Source organism: Podarcis vaucheri (genome assembly GCF_965113315.1).
Source record: "Podarcis vaucheri genome assembly, chromosome: 2".
In the NCBI taxonomy this organism is placed as follows: Eukaryota; Metazoa; Chordata; class Lepidosauria; order Squamata; family Lacertidae; genus Podarcis; species Podarcis vaucheri.
This window is the reverse complement of record NC_138760.1, coordinates 14525566-14548146: the sequence shown is the minus strand read 5'-3', so window position 1 is coordinate 14548146 and position 22581 is coordinate 14525566. Positions and strand designations below refer to the sequence as shown.

Sequence of the window (22581 nt, the reverse complement as noted above, 5' to 3'; positions counted from 1 at the left end):
AAGTGCTCCCCTTGTTGGAACAAATCTCACCCTCCTGATTGGAAAGGTGCAGTGGAAGTGGCTCTGTGGTCTAAACCACTGAGCCTACAGCTTGCCAATCGGAAGGTCGGCGGTTCGAATCCCCACGACGGGGTGAGCTCCTGCCAACCTAGCAGTTCGAAAGCACGTCAAAGTGCAAATAGATAAATAGGTACCACTCCAGCGGGAAGGTAAACGGCATTTCTGTGCGCTGCTCTGGTTTCACCAGAAGCAGCTTAGTCATGCTGGCCACATGACTCGGAAAAACTGTCTGCGGACAAACGTCGGCTCCCTCAGTCTGTAAAGCGAGATGAGCGCCACAACCCCAGAGTCGTCCGTGACCGGACTTAACTGTCAGGGATCCTTTACCTTTACAGCGGAAGTTCACATACTCTGCATACAGCAGAATGTTCCAGGTCAGATTTTTGTTAAGCCCAGCCGAAGGACAGCAAAGGCAACATGAAAGATTTTTGCCTGAAATCTTTGGGGGAGCCACTGCCAGTCATGGGAGAGATTGTGTTGGGCTAGATCAGGGGTGTGCAACCCGTGGCTCCGGAGCCGCATGTGGCTCTTTTACACCTTTGCCGCGGCTCCGGGGCGGATACTAGCGAGGGGAGGAGGCGCATTGTGCGCCCTGACACTCCCCACTGTGGCGGGCGCTGTACTGGCTGTGACGTCGCATGGGGGCGGTGCGTGTGATAGTCACGCACCGTCCCGACGTCCATATTTGTTTTAAATGTCGCAATGGTTTTGCGACTCCCAGTTTTTTTTTCTTCGGAAACGGGTCCAAGTGGCTCTTTTTGTCTTAAAGGTTGCAGACCCCTGGGCTAGATCAAACTTGGGCCTCCAGCTGTTTTTGGACTACAAGTCCCATCATCCCTGACCACTGGACCTGCCAGCTAGGGATGATGGGTGTTGTAGTCCAAAACCAGCTGGAGACCCAACTTTGGGAAACCCTGGGCTAGATGAAAAATGGTCTTTACTCAGCATAGCAGCGACTCCATATGTTCAGAAGTGAGATGCATGCATCTCTCACACAGAACTTATTTTTATCACTTATTTTGGATACCTGAAGTGGCCTCAAGGGTTGTTATCCAGGGGTCGGTGGAATTGCCCCATTGATCAGAAGCACAGTTGGTGGAAAACAACTGTTGGCACCTTGATTCCACCAAGACACACTGAAATTGGGCATCCATTTGAATCCTGTCCCACTAGTCTTGGGTGCCAGGTTACGCTTCAAAACTCTCTGCATACATGTTTAGGAGCAGAAACCCCCCAAAATACTGTAATATGTCAACCTCTCCATGGGCGTAGCCAGGTGTTTGGTTAGGGGTGCAGTCTTTTGCTGGGGAGGAACCTCAAATTTGTATTGATTTTGATTGATTGTATTGATTTTGATTGATTTAGGGGGTCAACTGGCCCCCTTGGCTACGTCCATGGTCATGAACTTCTCCCTATCTTCTCTATCTCTAAAAAAAAACCCTTAAATAATTTTGCTTCCATGCCCATCTCCGCGACTTTTTTTCCTGCCGCCTTTGCAAATGGGGCGGCCGAACTGCCCCGGGATCGCCGCGCATCTGTGCCAAGCGAGCAGCAGCCCGAGCGCTTGTTATTTTTAGCGCCTGCCAATCGCCGCCGGAGAAGAGCTCCGAGGGGCTCCGGTTCCCAGCTCCGCTTCGCCTCCCCTGCGGAGCGGAGCCTCCAATCGGGTCAGCGCCTCACGTGTCCGCCTCTAGCTGCCGCGGAACGAGTGTCAGGAACAAGCAACGTGCTGGAGCGCCGCCAAGGCGGGGAGGGGAGACACCTGACTCGCGGCTCACATGGCTCGGGCGGCATTCATCCTCCTCCCCGACAGCAGGAGGCGGCTCTCTGCACGCGAGGCGCCCGCGATGCAAGCCGTGGCATTGCATGTTTGCGCATGCAGCAGCGTGCATGCAAGCGGGGGAGGGGTTGCGCATGCACCTGCATGCAAGGGGGGGTTGCGCATGCACCTGCATGGAAGCGGAGGCCGGCGAGAGACGCGATCCGAGAGGAAGGGGAGCTGCGGAGGTGGTCGGATCCTTCCTTGTTAGCGCATGGACAAGTTCGCGGCTGGCTCCTGGAGGAGAATTGCCACGCCCAACCAGACCGCAGGGAGCAGGTTTTAGAGAAGAGATCATCTGTGCATGTGCAGAACGCCCTCCGCAAGAATGAGAGCAGCCCCTTTCCCCATGCGTAGGATTGCAGAAAAGGAGGACGGGGGCTTTCCGGAAGCCAAAATGAGAGTCTCTTGCCTGAAAACGGCACACCGAGCCCTACTGATCCAAGCCCTACTGACCCCTGGGTCAAGTTAAGGCACCAGACCTCTCTCGGTAAATGCTAAGTGCAGCAGAGGTTAATCTGCAAAAATATGAGTTGTGCAATACGTAAATCTGGGTAGCTCAGATTGCAGCTGCAAGGACAGTTAAAATGGGACTGCCACCATCACTCCTACAAGTTTAAATAAATCTCTCCCCACCATGAAAAAACGCACCTTTGCAAATATACAACACGAATAGGCAGGTGGTGTGATGGAACCCAGGATTCCTCGTTCCCAGTATTTATAATCTCCCATTCTCCCTCCGGCAGTGGAAAAAGAAGTCCAGATGTCTGCATTATGCCCCATTACCTTCTCATTACTTCTAGATACCCAGGTCAGCTCTTCTCAGGATGGTTTATGCGAATACATATAGTACAGTATAACAGAGTTTGGTATAGATTCTATAAAAATTGTGTGATTTGAAACAGTACACCACACTGTTCCAATGTACCTATTTAAGAAGTATAGCACTCTCCAGTACCTGCTTTCTCTACCCAATTTTGGCTTTCTAGCTTTGCGAAATCATCTGAGAATTTTGCGAAATCATCTGAGAATTTTGCTTGTGCACACTGAACTTTGGAAACCGTGCAAAGCTTAATTTTGGAGCCAGATTTGTATATGACACACTGGGATATGCTTTGCAGCACTTGCTGCTGTTGCTGTAATTTTTGAAGCGAAGACCACAGGAATGGGCTTGTTTTTGATCAGACTACAAACAGCGATTTTCTTAACTAGGGCAAGTAAGTGGCTGACAAAATACAGGTTGGGTAGCGAGGTGTACATCACACAAGTAGCTGTTGCAGGCTGCACCAGTGCCAGAACTGGGTCTTAGGGCCCTTGGGTGATGCATCCTTAACCTGCAAGAGGCTGGGTATACAAACCAAGGAATACAGGAATCTGTCTTATACTGAGTTCAGACCATTGGTCCATTTTGCTCAATATTTGCCTGCACTGGTGGCAGCAACACTCCAGGATTTCAGAGAGGGGTATCTTCCAGCCTGGTGTGGAGATGTTGGAGACTGAATCTGAAACCTTGTGCGTGCAAAGCATAAGCTCAAATCCGAAATCTCTCAAACTGCTTCTCAAGAACTCTCATACTGTTTCTGATCAGTATGCCTTGCCATTTGCTGGTCTTGTTGTTGTTGTTTAGTTGTTTAGTCATGTCCAACTCTTTGTGACCCCCTGGACCAGAGCACGCCAGGCACTTCTGTCTTCCACTGCCTCCCGCAGTTTGGTCAGACTCATGCTGGTAGCTTCGAGAACACTATCCAACCATCTCGTCCTCTGTCGTCCCCTTCTCCTTGTGCCCTCCATCTTCCCCAACATCAGGGTCTTTTCCAGGGAGTCTTCTCTTCTCATGAGTATTGGAGCCTCAGCTTCAGGATCTGTCCTTCCAGGGAGCACTCAGGGCTGATTTCCTTCAGAATGGATAGGTTTGATCTTCTTGCAGTCCACGGCACTCTCAAGAGTCTCCTCCAGCACCATAATTCAAAAGCATCCATTCTTCGGCGATCAGCCTTCTTTATGGTCCAGCTCTCACTTCCATACATCACTACTGGGAAAACCTTTGTTGGCAAGGTGATGTCTCTGCTTTTTAAGATGCTGGTCTTAGTCCCCTTCAAACCCTTGACCACAGTCTGTCTTGCATCTTGTGTCCTACACCCATTTAGCACTCCCACTTCTGTGTTTCTCTGGTTTTTTAAATGTAAGAAACGGCACCTCATTAAACCGGCAGAAAAGTGGCTTTCGCATGACCTTTTTTTAATACTTGTTTGGAGAGACATCTTGTCATGTTCCTTCATCCCCACCACATGCACTGATGAATCTACTTTCCGCTGCCTCTTATTTTGTTTTAAAACAGCGGCCTGAAAACTGTGCTCTGGAGAACCTCCTTATCAGGAGGATTTCCTTGCTGAGAAGATCAATAACAGCAGACAAGCCAGGTGCTTATCTTTCACTGCAATGTGCAGAGATGCTGCAGAAGTGATGGGCATGTTCTCTAGAGGGCACATTCTGATGCAGGGCCACCAGCGAGGGTGATGCAGCACACTAAAATATTGCCCCTGAATCCTCAGTGACACACGGGTTCCTTACAGATCAGTCTGTCTGCAAAGTATTTCCTGAAACACTGAAAACCACTGCTTTCAAAGGTGGGCAGACTGTGGATTATCTGTATTTATATCTTGGCTTTTCACAACACCCTGAAAGTTGGCAGCCGCCAGTTTAAAATAGCACTGAATAGGATCATTTCAGCCTATTTACTCGCCTCTGCTAAAAGACACCTAAACTCACATCCCCCCCGCCCACATTGTGGCGCCCCAGCTAGTTCCAAATCCACATTATTATTATTTCATCCTTGCTACTATCGTTACAAAATGAAGCCACTTAACGCGCTGTGGTTCTGCAATTGCAGCTGAGCGAGATTATCGTACAGGCAGGAATCTAAAATGGAACGTTTAACAATCCAGCTCAAAGAAAAGGAAGATCAGGAAACATACAAAGACCATGTAGAGCAGGGATAGGCAGTGTGGCTCCCCCTAACATCGTCGGAACTACAGTTCCCATCATCCTTGACTTAGCCACGTTGGGAGTTGATCAACACTTGGGGGGCACCATGTTGGCTACCCTTGATTTACAGAAGGGGTAGGAAATCTGTTGCCCTCCAGATCAGGGTTTCCCCAGACTCGGGTCTCCAGCTGGACTACATCTCCCATCATCCCTGACCACTGGTCCTGCACCAGCCTCCAAGAAGATGCCTAGCAAATCAAAGACGGATGCTCCAATTCATGTGCCTGTTTTTGGATATGCTTCTACTGATAAAATGCTACCCTCCTGGCTACTGTGCCAGGTGTAGGAGAAAAGGATTGTGCAACCCCTAACAGTACTAAGTGGGACTGCAGATGCTGCCTCTGCACTCTATAGAATCATAAAAATGCAGAGTTGGAAGGGACCCCCAGGGTCATCTAGTCCAACCCCCTGCAATTCAGGAATCTCAGCTAAAGCATCTATGACAGATGGCCATCCAACCTCTGCTTAAAAACCTCCAAGGAAGGAGAGTCCACCAGCTCCCGAGAGAGTCCATTCCACTGCCCTTGCTCTCAGAATGTTCTTCCTGGTGTTTAGCCAGAATACATTTGCGTCCTACCTGCCAGAGCAGGAGAAAACAAGCTTGCTCCATCTTCCATGTGACAGCCCTTTTGATTTTTTGACGATGGCTATCATATACCTTTATGTAGGCATCAGACCCATTGATCTCTATGGAATTTACTTCTTCGTAAAAGGCAGCAGTCCCTTGAAACGTGATGGATCCTGACAGCTTGAAGAAGAGGGATTAGTTCAGTGGCACAGGATATCCTCTTGCATGCAAAAGGTCTCTGGCACAATTTTTGTTATTTCTAGCTTAAAAGGAGATCAGGAAGCAGCAGGTGATGGGGAAAGAACTCTCTGTGCCTGAGATCCTGGAAAGCCAGAGTGGAAAACACCAGGCTGGATGAGACAAAAACTCTTGACCTAGTACAAGGTAGCTTCCTTTGAAGAAGAATGGAGGGCTTGAATAACAATATTTTGCAAGATTGCAATATGGGCTGCAAGCTTTACCTAGTTTTGAAGCACTTATCAACCCATAGAGCATCTTTCTCACCTCAGCAGGTAATTCCCAACGCACTTCACAATGCTGTAACATCTGGAGCAGGGCGTTTTGAGATCTCCAGGCAAGTTGTGAGTGTGCGATGTCAAGAGACAGAGCACTTTTGACACGAAAACAGCTCTGAGCTTGTTTTGACTGTGTATGCATGGGCAGAGAGCAGGAGCTGGATATTCCGTAATTAAAAAAAACACATTCTAGCCAGTTTTTGGAAGATTGGGGGAAGGGAAGGGAGAAGGGGTCTTTCTGGCATCCATGGAACCATGCAAACATTTGCCTGCCTGGGAGAAGAATCTGAGGCCCAGGGAAGCTTTTGATGTTTGATTATGTTTTTATACGGGCGGGGTATAAATAATAATATTATTATTATGACGCCATACAAGGTCAATAGAGCAGGTCAGTGGCAGAGAAATGAGAGCAGAAGCCTCTCCTCTGCATCAGCAGCCGCCAGCTCCCCTCTACAGTGGTACCTCGGGTTAAGAACTTAATTTGTTCTGGAGATCCGTTCTTAACCTGAAACTGTTCTTAACCTGAAGCACCACTTTAGCTAATGGGACCTCCTGCAGCTGTGCCGCTGCCGTGCGATTTCTGTTCTCATCCTGAAGCAAAGTTCTTAACCCGAGGTACTATTTCTGGGTTAGCGGAGTCTGTAACCTGAAGTGTCTGTAACCCAAGGTACCACTGTACCACCAACCCCTTGTAAGCCAAATGGGCACCATCGGCAACAGAAACACCCTCCACTAACAGTCAAGCACACCCCTTCCTCTCCGAATGGCATTATTAGTGGCTGCCATTGTGCGCTGCCTCATCCATCAGCACCGCCACAGTGCCCACGCTGCTCCTGCCTGCTGACGCTGCAGTTGGTTTCTCTGCAGCGGGGCCAGCGCACAGGGAAGAGGCCATCTCGGCCCGCACCCGGCAAGTCCTCGGACCTCGAGCAAGCCAGAAACCAGGGGATGGATCTCAGCTGCGACACTGAACATGTCACAGCAGGAAAAGAAACTGCGGCAGTTTGCACTTCCCGGGCGCCGCTGAAATTCGACCCAAGGCACCCTCTGGAGCCTCTGCACTGAAGGCTGCTGCTGTTGCAGTGCCTTGTACCTGGTGACCTGAATTCACCTGACAAAGGCAAATTCAGCAGCTCCCGGGTGGCTCTGGAGCATGTCTGTAAGGCAAATTCACGCTGCCTTTGAAGCAGTCAACAGCTGGCGGCAGTCCTGATGTATTTCGGAATCTAGGCCAGGGAGCTGCTGTTGTTTCCCCCCTCCTTTTTTTTTTTTTTAAGCGGTGAAACCCGATTTCCCTCCTTCCTCTGCAGATATGAGCAATGACCCTATTTTGGGCTGGCTAATCTATCACTTTGAAGTTGACTTTTGCATGAATTATTTTACACCTACCTGGATCTAACTAAAGGCTGCAGCTCAACAGGAAAGAAAAAGGGAGTCGGGTTTTGCTTGCTTAGCCGATCGATAGGAAAGGCAGCCTCCTCGGCCAATCTCTAATAGCAAACTTCTGGTTCCAAATTCAAGGGCCAAAATGTGGGGCTAATTTGAGGTTCTAATGCTGGCCTGCCCTGAATTCCAACACAAGTATCTAAATGGGTTTGGCAAATTAACTGGGGGGGGGGAGAGAGAGAGAGAAATCTATTTTATTAAACTGGAGTCAGTGTTAAGGATAACACATTTTGATAACATGAAAGAAGACACGTTTGGCAGGCAATAGCACATGGCTTCAAGCTGTGTTCAAATCTCTGCTCAGCCAAGAACATGCAAACTATATCTAAGCCTCAGTTCCCATATCCATAAAATGGGGGTTATAATGACCTACTTCACAGCAGGGCTGCTCCGATGGCAGGCAATTAAAAAAAAAAAGGTGTTTAGGAAAATGTATAAACTGCTCGATCTAAACGTTCTCCAAGTGGCATATAGATAAATCTCACAAAGAAATATATATATAAAGCCATCATTGTTCAAAATAAAGATAAAAATCAGCAAGACTTTCAGAACAAATGTAAGTAACTAAATCATGTGTCTGGTTAGGCTTGCCAAAAAAGTTTCCAGCAAAGGATCTGATATCTCAGATTAAAACTTGGGTTGCCAAAATTGGAAGAACGTCTGCATTTGTTGTATCTCGTTAAGGGAGCCCTTTCTAACAGTTGCCAGAAAAGAATGGACACCGTGCTGTGATGTAACCTTGCTGCAAAGGTCAAATGCATCCCTTCCAATGCTAGCATCCTTTGGACACTGGGGTACACTACAAAAAGGGGGGAGTCCTGCCCCTTTCCCCAAAAAAACAGACTCTTCTAAAGAACATCAGCAATCCACAGAAACCACTTGCATGAAGTCACAGCAGTTCCATTAAAAGCAAGTTATAGAACAGGGCTGGGGAAACCGTGATGTTGGAGGACTACGACTCCCATCATTGCTCAAGTTGGCTGGGGCTGATGGAATCTGGAGTCCGCCAACATCTGGAGGGCCACAGACCAGTGACAGAGAGAGACGGATCTTAGGCCGCTAGCAAGGGGCTCCCTTGGAGTAGAGAAACCCCTTTGTATTGACCTGAGAATGCAACTTGACCCTGTCTTTGGGGGAAACAGAGCCTCAGAGTAAAAATCAGTTGTTTGTGGAGTCCATGCCAACAGCTTGGAATGGAAGCTGTACCAAATTGAACCTAACTGGTCCCATCCGGCCTCCCCACCCAGTGCACCTCGTCTCCGAGTGATGTCCTTCTGGAGAAGAAGAGGCTGATGCTTCCCTTGCAAAATGGTGATGTGTCAATAAATAAGATTACCCAGAAAGGGAACACGAGTCTAGCTAGGGTCTTAGCTGAAGCCTGCCAGGAGACACTAGCTACTCGTGCAGGCTTTAATCTGCCTGCACGTTCCTTCATCAGTGGAACAGGGGAGGGAGGGGCGGGAGAGGAAAGAGCAGCTCGGTTTTTTGGCTTTAAGTAGGTTAAACAAATCAAGAGTGCATCCGTGGGCTTGTTGGAACTGCAGCAGCGCTCCCAGAACAGGCAGAGAGCCTGGGAAATAAAGATACCAAATGTGATCACAAGGGTATTTGTTTGCTTCACTGAGATGTGGGGGGGGGGATTGCTAAGGGGACAAAACACTACCAGAGGCCCCCACCCCACAAGTGATATATTTAGAAGCATCTCGGTTCCCAGGGATTCGATGTTTGCTTTTTTTTCCTGCTAAAGGACTGATCAAAGTTGCAAAAACAAGGGATGCCCCCTCTCCTCTGCATGGTAGCGTTTGTTCTGCACAGTTTTAAGGAGTTGGGGATTTCAGGCACCTGATAACAGCGGTCCATTGGTCCATGTAGCTCAGGATTGGCTACAGAGCACTGGGCAACAGCTCTCTCCGGCTTAAAACACTGGGGTCTTTTCCAGGCCTACCTATAGATGGATTGGACCTGGTGTGTTTTGCATGCCAAGCATGGGCACTGCTGCTGAACTAAAGCCCCATGATAGAATCAGAGCATTGCAGAGTTGGAAGGGGCCCTGAGGGTCATCTAGTCCAGCCCCACTGCAATGCAGGAATCCAGCCCACAGCTGCCCCTGGGTGGGCTCGAACCACCAACCTTCTGGTTAACAGCCAGGCGCACTGATCCAGTGTCAAGACTAAGGAAAAACGGTCAAGATCACACAGACATATTTGGGCTTGTTTTTAAAACCAAGCTGAGGAATTGGGGAGAACAGAATCCAACCTGGTTTGAATATGCGTCTGGGGAGCCTGTTTTCTGACCGGTCCCATGATATACAGTGGGAGATATTTTCACACACCGCTCCTCCAAAGTTTCTGGCAAGCTCGGCTTGTGGTGAGCTGCCTAGGCAACTGGGTTCACCAGAAGCCCATTTACATCAGGGTTAATGGGGGCTTTTCATTTCGCTTTTGTTTTGTCTCCAGTGACCTGGTTTCAGAATGAGTTCAGGAACGGCCCAAGGATGGGATGTGGGGCCTGGGAAACTGAAATGTGGGTCCCCTCCTTGGGATAAAACTACATTATTACAAAGAGCACATAGCTGCCACGCGTTATTCTGTTGATACAATCCTGACAGCGACTGCTTCTGGGCAAACCGAATTTAGGAGGGGGCTATGTAACCTTTCCCCAACCTCTATTTTTGTGATTAACTGCCCCCCATCCTCGGCCAGCCCTATTGGCAAGAGGCAACTGCAGGAGACTGCAGCAGAAAGTGGCAGGCATCCCTCCTTCATACTTCCCCACATCTCCCATGAAAATTGGACCTCCCCAAAGCTGTTTTGCCTACAACAAGCATTGGGAAATCTGTGGCCCTCTGGATCTCGCTGCATCTTATGTGACCCCTGGCTATGCTGGCTGGGGCTGATGAGAGCTGGAGTTCAATAAGATATTGGGGGGGGGGCAGGTTCCCCTTAGAAGACGAAGCCATTGGGTCTATGTCATAGGTAAAGGGACCCCTGGCCATTAGGTCCAGTCGTGGTCGACTCTAGGGTTGCGGCGCTCATCTCGCTTTATTGGCCGAGGGAGCTTCCGGGTCATGTGGCCAGCTTCCGGGTCATGTGGCCAGCACGACTAAGCCGCTTCTGGCGAACCAGAGCAGCACATGGAAACACCGTTTACCTTCCCGCCGGAGCGGTACCTATTTATCTACTTGCACTTTTGACGTGCTTTCAAACTGCTAGGTTGGCAGGAGCAGGGACCGAGCAATGGGAGCTCACCCCGTTGCAGGGACTTGAACCGCCGACCTTCTGATCGGCAAGTCCTAGGCTCTGTGGTTTAACCCACAGCGCCACCCGCGTCCCTTATATCATAGGTACCTGTGTGTAATTTTAGCACTTGAACTGGTGGCCTTGAACAAGTCTGTCTCGCTCAGCAGACCTCACTGCTTCTGGATCAGGGCTGGAAATTTTCCAGGAGGGGGGAAAACGTTTTTTGTTCAAGATGGGAGGGCTCAGTTCAACAGGTAACAGGAATCAGAAAGGATAGCCTGCTGATCACCCCTTGCTCCTTTGTTTACCACCCCGGTGAAGGTGTTTCCAAACGCCTGGCAAGGTTCACGGAAGGAATAGCATCCCTTGCAAAGGTAAAGGTTGCTCTGCAATCAAATAGGCGGCGGCCCCACCACGCCCTGACCGCGTCTGCTTTCGCTCCTGGCCCAGCACATCCTGCCTGCCGTGATACATTTTAAAGTTTGATCTCAGCCTCTCTGGCACCTGTGAAAGTGCTGCCGCTGCCTTCAGACAGCGAAGTAGGTCAAAGTCACCGCAACGGGAGAAAGGGCAGGGTGAGGTGGCGCAGCTCCGAGTGAGTCGGGAGGGGGAGCTTTTTGCTGCAGAGTTCATCATCCCCAGCTGCACGGCTTCAGCAGGGGAGCTCCCAGACTCAAAGCAAGAGACGGGAAACCAAAGCGGGCTTGTGAATAGCCCCCAGCCTATGGGTACCGATACCAAGGGCAGCGGAGGTTTTGGAAGCTGGAAGGAAGCTGTTCGACAAATCAAGGAACAAGCAAGCAGCCCCCCTTCCAATTTGCAAACGTTTTCCTATCCAAGTTGTCTGTTTCTGTTTGATGAATGGGGGCTCCCCCCCCCAAGATTCTTTCCACCTCTCTTCTGGGGCTATTGATAGGACACAAACTACTGACATAAATATAGTAACAGCCCTGACCATTAGGTCCAGTCGCAGATGATTCTGGGGTTGCGGCGCTCATCTCGCTTTATTGGCTGAGGGAGCCGGCGTACAGCTTCCGGGTCATGTGGCCAGCATGACTAAACTGCTTCTGGTAAACCAGAACAGTGCACAGAAACACCGTTTACCTTCCCGCCGGAGCGCTACCTATTTATCTACTTGCACTTTGATGTGCTTTCAAACTGCTAGGTTGGCAGAAGCAGGGACCGAGCAACGGGAGCTCCCCCCGTCACAGGGATTCGAACCGCCGACCTTCTGATCAGCAAGTCCTAGGTTCTGTGGCTTAACCCACAGCGCCACCCGTGTCCCTTGACATAAATATAGACCCCAGCATTTGTGGCAGACCTGCTGCATAGCTGAACTAACAATCACACCATTGCCCCTATTTACCAAGGAGAATCCCTGCGTTTTGCTGCCGGTCCCTGGTCTCTATTCTGTCTTTTGGGAAGATGCTGGAGGCCATGTGCTCGTTTTTAAAATGCATTCTGTGTTGCACACACAGGGTTCATGTCCATCTCCCAGACATAGGAAACATGAGGGAAGAGGGCAGAAAGAGGAGATGTATGCAGTGGTGATATATATAAATGCATGCTTGCAAATATATCCCAGATACTATACACTGTTTCCCTCCTTCACCCCATCTACCTTTCACTGCCCACCCAGATAGTAAAAGTTCTTTGTTGTGCTTGAGTTGCAGCTACCTTAAAAGTCGGATTCACTGAGAGACTCAATGTGCTATTAAACAATGTTTAAGTTGCTGTTGTTGTTTTCAACTATTGCACTGCAAACACGTTCTTTCCCAGCCAGTGCCGGAGAGGCTATTACAGAGTAAATGAATACAAACACCCAATTAAAGAAGAAAAAGAAGAAGAGCCTCAGGAAGAGGTGCTTGGCATTACAAACACACAGATGACCTTATTTCCAAAGTGCTGGAATGTGTGGCCTAATTAAGGCATCCCCAGACTTAAAGTAGCTGAGCTGTCATGGCCCAGCTTTTCCCAGGGAACCGTGGGAACTGTAGTTCTGTAAAGTAGGCCGGGGCTCTCTACATCCAAACGCTCGGCACCAGCGCCAAACTACAATTCCCAAGGTTCTTGGGGAAGCTGTGAGTGCAAAAAACAAAACAAAACACCAACCACCTATCCAGCCAGAAGAATACCTCTGTGGTATTCAAAGCCCCTTCAGCACAGGAGATTGGGAGGTTGGTAAATCACCAACAGGACCACCTGATTCCCCTCCGCCAACACAGAAATTGACAGTTGCAACACAGCTACCTCCATATTTCCCAATTTCTAAGGCTTTTCCCCACTGACCTAGATTAAGCACCCAAAAAATACCCTCCAGTTTTCACTCTAGAAAGGAGGGGGAGTCTACCCATTTGTCTCTCACCGAATACCATCATGTCTGATCAAGAGGCATCTCTAAACACAGAGGGGGGCAAGTGCCAAGCATGACAAGTTGATCACACAGTTCTCTGAGCCATGACCTTAGCATGCTTGCAGCATGGGCCTCTCCTTCCATTATCCCATATGGGGTGCCATATAGATCGGCCCATTTTGCAGCTGGCTTTTGGCCCATTTGCGACCAAGTGAAGATGCCTGGACTCCACGATAGTACCTGACATCTCCACCATCTGGGGATTGTTGGGACAGGACTGTTGTTGGTGTCCAAGGATTACACATACATGAGGGAGGTGGATGGATGGATGGATGGTGGAAGGGCCCTGGGTGAAAGGCAGGGAAGATCTCTGAGGGTGAGAGACAGTGGGAAGGAAGGGAAGCTTCCAGGTGAGATTTGGGAGGGATCCCCACTTTCTGTGCATGACGTGGGTTAAGAGCTACCTTTGAGAGAGGACTCTGTGCTTTTTTCTTCTCTTTCTCTCTCTGTTTTTATTTAGCTTGGTTTATTTTATCTTACTGTATTATGAAAAAGCATTAACAAAATCTTATGAAGGGGGAGGAAATTAATATGGCCTAGAGAAAAAAGTTTGAGAACCATAGGTCGACACTACAATCAAACTTGGTAAAGTTTTTAATCTTTTGATGTCTTACTGTGTTTTAATTTGTTGGAAGCTGCCCGGAGTTGCTGGAATAACCCAGTCAGATGGGTGGCAATAACAATAACAACAACAACAACAATAATAACTCCATCCACTACTGCCTCTGATCATCCTTACCACTGCAGTACCACCTGCGGCTGTACAATTAGTATGGGGTGGGTGGAGGGTGAACATACTTATATTCAAGGGAAAGTTGTAAAATAAGGTCAGTGTCCTAAATGGCACAGATCCTACCATTCACACATAAGCTAAATGTCGTTTACTGCTTCTGCAAGCAGTGTGCATACTGTTTTGCTACATGCACACTGGGTATTTGCTGTGTTTCACAATCCCGGGGTCTAGACTAATCTGCTCCTTGTGAATGTGTTATCTTTGGGGTGCCAGGGGAATGGGTGCCTGTGGGCAAAGGGCCAGCCTCAGGCTAATTTTCATCGTGAGATGAGTGCTGTGTGCAGAGATCACTGATTATTGCACCCTGTGTTTCTATAAGCGGACAAGGATGTGCAAACATAGCAGGAGATCGTTGGCTGCACGCCCAAAATAACACAGCTTATGAAACAGGTTTGGAAACACTAGTAAAAAAAAAAAAATGCAGAAAGCAATGCCTACATGCACACATGGGGAATAACTTCGGCAGATGGGATCTGATATAAAGCCCTGCCGTTCAAGTGGGCTTCTCCTCCGCTAATTTCAAGGGCAGTTTTGCACATAAACGCTTTTGAAGTGAATGGGGAAGCCCTGGTGCAAAGGTGAGCTCTAGGCAACAGATAAGGAAGTGCGGGGAATTGCAGCCGTGTGCAAAAGAGAAACAGTAAGTGAGAATGCCTCATATACCCCATACGTTTAAAGCCCTTGACTTTCCCCAAGAATCCTGGAGCTGTGGTTTCTCAAAGGCGCTGGAAATTGTCGCTCTGTGGTGGGCAGAGTTCCCAGCATTCTTTGGGGCAGCAATGTGTTTTAAATATATGGTGTGTATGTTGCCGGACAGGCAGCCAGAGAGAGAATATGGCTCAATGAATCATACTTGTGTCTCCTTTAACTGTTGCAACATATTCTAGTTAGAAGGGGCAAAATTTCACCAATGGGTGACCAGCTCCTCGGCCAACCCATCAGGTGCCCTTCCGACGCAGTTGAACTCCAACTCCCATCAACCCCAGGCAGCATAGCCAATGGCCAGGGATAATGGGACTCAGAGTCCAACCACATCTGGAGGGCCATAGGGGACCTGCAGGCTGGGGCCCAAAGTATATTTCACAACTCAATGCTCCCTCCCCAAATCCACACCTTTGGAAATTAAAACATGAAATATTTCCGAATAGCCATTAGCCAAGATACAATACAAAAAAACACAAATTAATTTCCTGCCCCCCTTGAGTTTTAAAGCACTTTTCTTGTTCCAGTGAGCAAAAAATTGTCTGTTGATTAAAACCAAGCGGACCCCCACTGAGGGACAGACACAATTGCTTACTGGTCTGAGAATCCGGCCACCAGTTGTCCCTTATCAGACAAATCTGTGGTAGGCAACTGGCACCCCGTGGGAAGAATTTGGCCCATAGACAACTGGCTTGTCAAGTGCATAGAAAACCTCCTGGCTACAGTCAAGTTCCCCACAACTGGCTTTGAGGGGAAGGGGAAATTGTTAGAAATGTATGAGTGGGATTCACCTACTGAGTCCTGTCAGTGCAAGACCTTAACGCCCCCCCCCCGCTCCCCATCCAAATTGGCTCAAGGTGGTGGTGTCCGAATATTCTGCAGTCTTTTAAATGTATCTGTGGGAAGTGAGGGTTTATTGTTTTGCTGTTTCGTTTTACTTATGTGCTTGTTTTTATCCTGTATTTTATTCTGTGAACCGCCCTGGGATCTTATGATGAAGGGTGGTATAGAAATCTGATTAATAATAATAACAGTAATAACCTCCAGAATAGCATACACAAGGTGTCATTCTGTCTGGCCAGCTGCAACGCATTCACCACAGCACCTTTAATATTAGTTTAGGAGAAGGAATTTCAGCAGGTGTAGCTTACATGTTAAAATTACTGTTGTTCTATTTATTATAGATATAATTTATTTACATCCGGCCTTTTTCCCTGACAGGGACTCACTAATGACCACTAAGGATTTATTCTACCACTGCAGAGTTTCCTTCATGAGGAAACGCCGGAGGCTGCTTTGAACCAACTCAGATGATCTGCCACATCTACCCAAGTCTCGACCGCTCTGACCAACAGTGGCTACTCTTTGGGTCACATTTTGACCCGCAGCCTAATGCTTTTGGGGCTCAGCAAGCTCACTGCAATGTTCCAAACCAGCGACGTCCCAGGCCGAACGGGGTGGAATGCAATCTTGAACTTCACATGAACCTTGAAGAGGAATCTCAGCCTTGTAAATGGAATCGGCCTCCGAAAATTTGGCAAGCGGGGCACTCCTATCCCAGCCCATGCCAGCACTCAAGATCTTTTAACTACTGAAGAGATAAAACAGCACACCTGGGTGCTGAAAGCAGGCACATCCATGCACACCTTCCTCCTCCTCCTCAACAGCCCATGAGTCACCTGGCAATCTTACTCAAGCAGTGATTAGCTGGAAAAAACCTTGGGCACGTTCAGTTAAGGCCTGCGGCACTCAAGTCAGGAGACTGCGGCGTCAGGTGAGCACCATGCAAGTGGGAATCACGTGCAGGTATACCCAGGATCCTCCAGGCAAGGGACCTGTCAAGACTGCCACTCCCATCAGACGGATTAGGCAGATGGATGCTGGTTCAGGGACTCAGCCCTCAGCCCAAAGTCTCGCAGGACACCTTGAAGGCCTTGCAGGCGAGGAGAATGAGCCTTGGTGGCCCACACTTCAAAACAACCTTGACAGATTAGAGCACTGGGCCAAAACAAACAAGATGAATTTTAACAGGGAGAAATGTAAAGTATTGCACTTGGGCAAAAAAAATGAGAGGCACAAATACAAGATGGGGGGCACCTGGCTTGAGAGAAGTACATGTGAAAAGGATCTAGGAGTCTTGGTTGACCACAAACTTGACATGAGCCAACAGTGTGACACGGCAGCTAAAAAAGCCAATGCAATTCTGGGCTGCATCAATAGGAGTATAGCATCTAGATCAAGGGAAGTAATAGTACCACTGTATTCTGCTCTGGTCAGACCTCACCTGGAGTACTGTGTCCAGTTCTGGGCACCACAGTTCAAGAAGGACACTGACAAACTGGAACGTGTCCAGAAGAGGGCAACCAAAATGGTCAAAGGCCTGGAAACGATGCCTTATGAGGAACGGCTAAGGGAGCTGGGCATGTTTAGCCTGGAGAAGAGGAGGTTAAGGGGTGATATGATAGCCATGTTCAAATATATAAAAGGATGTCACATAGAGGAGGGAGAAAGGTTGTTTTCTGCTGCTCCAGAGAAGCGGACACGGAGCAATGGATCCAAACTACAAGAAAGAAGATTCCACCTAAACATTAGGAAGAACTTCCTGACAGTAAGAGCTGTTTGACAGTGGAATTTGCTGCCAAGGAGTGTGGTGGAGTCTCCTTCTTTGGAGGTCTTTAAGCAGAGGCTTGACAACCATATGTCAGGAGTGCTCTGATGGTGTTTCCTGCTTGGCAGGGGGTTGGACTCGATGGCCCTTGTGGTCTCTTCCAACTCTATGATTCTATGATTCTATGATTCCACCACTGGTTCTTTGAGGAAATTCAACTTTGAATTAAGGAATAGGGTTTAAGGAAGAAAGTTGTCCCAGTTACAAAGAAAAGGAAAAAAATAATGGGGGGGGGAATGGCACCCCCTCTGTTTAGGTTTTGTATGTTGTACCACGGCTATGTCACAGTGAGCTTCATAATATTATTATTTTTAAGGTGAAAGTTACTAGGAGATACCAGCTTTATTGGGATGCGGGTGGAGCTGTGGTGTAAACCGCTGAGCCTTGGGCTTGCTGATCAAAAGGTCGGTGGTTTGAATCCCCTTGATGGGGTGAGCTCCTGTTCTTTGATCCCAGCTCCTGCCAACCTAGCAGTTCGAAAGCACGTCAAAGTGCAAGTAGATAAATAGGTACCGCTCCAGCGGGAGGGTAAACGGCGTTTCCATGCGCTGCTCTGGTTTGCCAGAAGCGGCTTAGTCATGCTGGCCACATGACCCGGAAAAACTGTCTGCGGACAAACGGCAGCTCCCTTGGCCAGTAAAGCGAGATGAGCGCCGCAACCCCAGTTGTTTGCAACTGCACTTAACTGTCGAGGTCGTTTACCTTTTTAACCAGTTTTATTATGACCATCACAATATATGACCACTACAAGGAAGGCTTTGGTGATGAAATACACTTGCAGCCCCATTGTTTGAAGAAGCAGAATACCCCGCACAATACAGAAGTTGGATAGCCCTGCCTTAGAGAGAGAGAGACAGAGACAGAGAGAGAGAGAGAGAGAGAGAGAGAGAGAGAGAGAGAGTTTCCTGCAGCCATCAATCACTGGGGAGGAGGGAGGCACTGCTCCCAAATGGGTCCTATTAGAAGGGAATACCAAACTCTCCAAGGGTACCAATAGTTGCACACGTACTGTACTTCTGTAGGCACTTGATAAAAGATTAGGAGCTGTTATCACTAGAAGGCAAACAGGATGGACTTAGTCATGCACAGAGGTTGAAATCAATGGGGTTTAAGTTAGTCATCCAACCCAATGTTAACCCAGAACTGAAAAGTGACATCTCAAGAGATTGTAGCACAATGCACAGTGTCAACATGTGTTGTCGTGAATCACCACGGTAGCCTCCTAGAACAATAAGGAAACCTTCAAGAGGCCATTGTGACGTCACAACAGTCCCAGAATTTCTGAATGCTGCACTGCCCCAGTGGAGAAGGCACAGCAGTGACATCACAGTGATGTTAAGCTTCAGGGTGGAATTTAAATGCAACCTGATGGCACCCTGCACACCTCCAAACTGCAGTAGGGCTGACCCCTTCTAATGCTATTTCCCCAGAAGTGGCCCCAGAGCAGTGACATGTCACTCCTGCTTCTTGCACTGCTGCCCTAATGATCCCTGGGACTAGAAACGTCCAAGTTCTTTTAATGCGAGTGCGCATGAAATACAAAAAAATAGTATTTATTCCTCAAAGGAGTTCAAGGCAGCATGTGTGTTGCTCCATTCAATTCTAATGACAAGGTCAGTTGGGTTGAGAGGCAAGTGTGGCTTTCACACAGCCACCGAGTTCATTCTATTCCTCAGCGAGATTTGAACCCAAGTCCGTCACTCTGTGGCCACCAAGGAACTTCTGGGGGTTAACAGGAGATCTGTGGGACTCTTAATGCTATGAAACGCTTCCCCTACACTGCACTCCAAAAGCTTCTTATAGATGATTTAGCAGGAATGAGGGGCGGGGGAGGAGACACGGGGCAACCCAGGGCTCTGCAACTCTGCAATCAGGTCACAGTGTCCCCCATAAAGACTGCACAGTAGAGGATTCCTTGTGAAAATTATTTCGTATTCCAGAGATCTGTAGTAGATGGGAGAAACAACCCCCCCACACACACACACATATGGAAGGCACTCTTGCATGAATATAAGGATACATAGCCCAGCCTGGCTCTGTTTGTAATCTTCTTCACTAAAACAAACAAATGAAAATTCTGCAGCAAGCTCAATCCGCGCCAATGCAAGAAAAAACCAGGCAGCCTGTGTAAACGCTGCAAATTAAATAAATTTGCATCTATCTGCTTTTTTCTGGCATAATTTATTCTGCTTCTGTTAAGAGGACAGGCAAAGAGTTACGCATGTCACCATGACCCATCTCCTGGTCCATGGAAGCCTTGCTTAGATATCTCTTCCCCCCCCCAACCGCCCCCCATCGCATCTGAGATTTCAGCCAGCATTGCCACTACTGCCACCAAGCACTGATTAAGGACTAGAAACTTGCCTTTTTAAAACAAAAAAGTTGATGTTTTCACAGGATGCTGAACTCTATGCTGGGCAGCCTTCTCTGCTGTGATGGAATGATTATTGCTTTCTGAGTAAAAGAGGACACATCCCAAGATCTCATCCTTAACATCTACCAGGGGAAGAGAATTCAAGCTGGGAAGGAAATACCTTTACCCGAGACCTGCCAGTCTGGGCTGGATGGTCTGATTCTGTGCAAAGCAGCACTCACAGTGGCATAGCGTGGGTTGTCAGCACCCGGGGCAAGGCAAGTAATTTGCGCCCCCTAACCCGTGGATTTGCGCCCCCTAACCCCCAGATGTTGCGCCCGGTGCGGCCGGCCCCCCCTGCACCCCCCATGCTACGCCACTGCTTACTCATCTCTCCTATGTAAAAAGCTGGCTCTCTTTACACTGGCCCATTTTCCTGGGTTAACCTCATCTCATCCCGCTTTCAGCAACCCTGTTCCCCTAAAACCCAACTTCCCACTTGGTAGGTCTCCACACGCATCATCTAGTACATCCCAGAGAGACCTCCCGGGGGTGACTGCTGGATCCATCCAATTTGCACACATACACACGGAGCTCTCCAAACCTGCAATATTTCCACCCTCCTTTTGCACAACAGCCGAGGACAAAACAGAAATGAGTTGCAGTTTTTCAGAGCCTGCCAGTCAAATGCCACGGGGCTTGTTTTCCGAGGTGCACGAATCCCGGGGCATTCCCGCGAGTCAAATGCATGCTATTTTATCAAAACAAATTTCGAAGGCAAGTAGTAATTTTACGCATCAGAACTACTTCCCACATTGCAGCAATAATTTTCTCATTCCTTGACTGCCCCTGCACGTCTTTCAGGCTGGCTCCCTCCCTCCCTCTCCTTTTCACTTAAACAACCATTCCAGTACCAACCGAAACCATATTTCTATTTTCTCCCTCCACCGCCACCCCGCTCTTCATGCAAAGAAATAAAAAGGGGAGGAAATCAGGCATAAAAGGCTCTTTAGAAACCCCCACTCACAATTCAGAAATGTAAGCTTGGGCTAGGAAAATACCAACTGTCTAAAAATAACGCAAGGGGATTTCTGTGCGCGCTGGTGTGTGTTTTTCTAAATGGGAAATGAATTAAATCCCAGACTTATGAACGCCTTCCGGTGCCGGGACTCTAACCTGATAGGATATCCTATCCTAGGATATTGCCACTGAAGAGAACGTTAAAAACCCGGCTTATAATATGGCACAAAGATGATTGCATTTTGCAAACGGCTTGCAACACCCCCCCCCCCAAAAAAAAACCCACAACCGGGTGTAGCCTCTCCTCTTTTTTCGCATTCCCCTTTTAGCGCCCACCCACTTCCAGAGAACTGATGCCATCTCCTACGATCCGCTAAATCCTAGCGAGAGGAGAGTTTGCACAGCACCACAGCAACGCTCGCCGGCTTACCCGAATTGTTATCCATGTTGCTGCGTCTCCAGGCGCCCGGCTTCCGTTTGCAGATTTCACCGGGCTTGCAAAGCAGAAATCGCGTCGAGCCGTTGCAAAGACCCTGTGCAGTGCGGTGCGTGTGCGCTTGCAAACGAGGCGCCCCCTCGAAGCGGCCGAAAATAAATAAATAAATAAATGGAAATAACGATCGGCGGAGCAAGTAGGCTAAGCGCTAAGGGAACCCTCTGCGGCTTCCCTCCTTTCCCCCTCCCTTGCTTTCTCCCGCGGATGCGAGTGTGCGCGTGCTCGCTTCCTTCGCTTGCTCCCGAGCTGCGAAATGGTTTCGGGTTCCCGAAAGCGGCGTTTTTGCAGCCTGCTGCCACTTCCACGTGCTTCCAAGCCCGGCTCCGGCTGCAGATTCCCCCCCCCCTCTCCACCACCCCCGCTACTCCGGCGCTGCCTGGATTGTATAGACGTGGGTGAGGCTTGCTCGCTTGCTGCTGCTGCTTCTTTTTTGCTTGTTCAACTCGGGGATTAGCCGCTCCTGTTTTCGAGCCAGGAGGGAGCGGGGGAGGGAAGATCTGGCTTGCCTCGGCGGCTGGCTCATGTGTAGCCTGCATGTGACAGCATCGGAGGCATGCCCCACTGACACACATTTCAGGCAGCCCAAGCGATGACATCAGCTCCCGCGGCCGCACATGGGCAGCAAGGCGGAGGGAGGGGAAGGGGAGCTCGGCCTCGCTTCACACACACATTGCAGCAGCAGATCGGGGGGGGAGGAGAGCACCCACCCACCCCGCACCCACCGATCGCGTCCCCCGCACCCACCCGCCGCCTAGCACGGGCCCATCTGGGACACAGGCAAGCGGCAGTTCCCAGCTTATTGTCAGCGGAGAAAGGGGTCACGTCCTGGTTTGCCCCAGAAGGGAGCCAAGCTGCCGCTCCGGATCCCGGCGGGGGGGGGGGGGAGGGCGAGGATGACTTGGACAAGAGGGGGAAGGGGGAGAATGGAGTGGCGATTAGCCCGAGGTGGGGCTGGGGCATTCTCGGTTTGCTCAGAAGCACTGTCTTCTTCGTGGTGGTTCAATAAAATAAAAAGTGGCATAAAAAGGTAAAGGGTGAGAGGGGACTCCTTGTCCCTTCGCAGAGCCACAGTTCTCCATGGAAAAAGGGCTGGACTGTTAAACTGCTTTAAGAATTGTGGCTTTGCAAGGGGAATAGGGTTCTCCTAACAACTCTCAAGGGACACGGGTGGCGCTGTGGGTTAAACCACAGAGCCTAGGACTTGCCAATCAGAAGGTCGGTGGTTTGAATCCCCGCGAAGGGGTGAGCTCCCGTTGCTCGGTCCCTGCTCCTGCCAACCTAGCAGTTTGAAAGCACGTCAAAGTGCAAGTAGATAAATAGGTACCGCTCCAGCAGGAAGGTAAACGGCGTTTCTGTGCGCTGCTCTGGTTCTCCAGAAGCAGCTTAGTCATGCTGGCCACATGACCCAGAAGCTGTACGCCGGCTCCCTCGGCCAGCAAAACGA

General features: G+C 49.2%; 1 protein-coding gene across 4 annotated transcripts in view; it reads right to left on the bottom strand.

Moving 5' to 3' along the window:
• Positions 1-22581, bottom strand: part of LOC309526442 (nuclear receptor subfamily 1 group D member 1-like) — a 55955-nt gene that overhangs the window by 16833 nt on the left and 16541 nt on the right. Inside the window, exon 1 of one of the 4 annotated variants that reach the window (XM_082212550.1) lies at positions 21072-21700. The exons of the other annotated variants lie outside the window; for them this stretch is intronic. Within the exon in view, the coding sequence (XP_082068676.1) occupies positions 21072-21087 (16 nt within the window). The 5' untranslated portion in view covers positions 21088-21700. Of the gene's footprint in view, positions 1-21071; positions 21701-22581 lie in introns of those variants that run through there. 4 annotated transcript variants of the gene reach the window in all.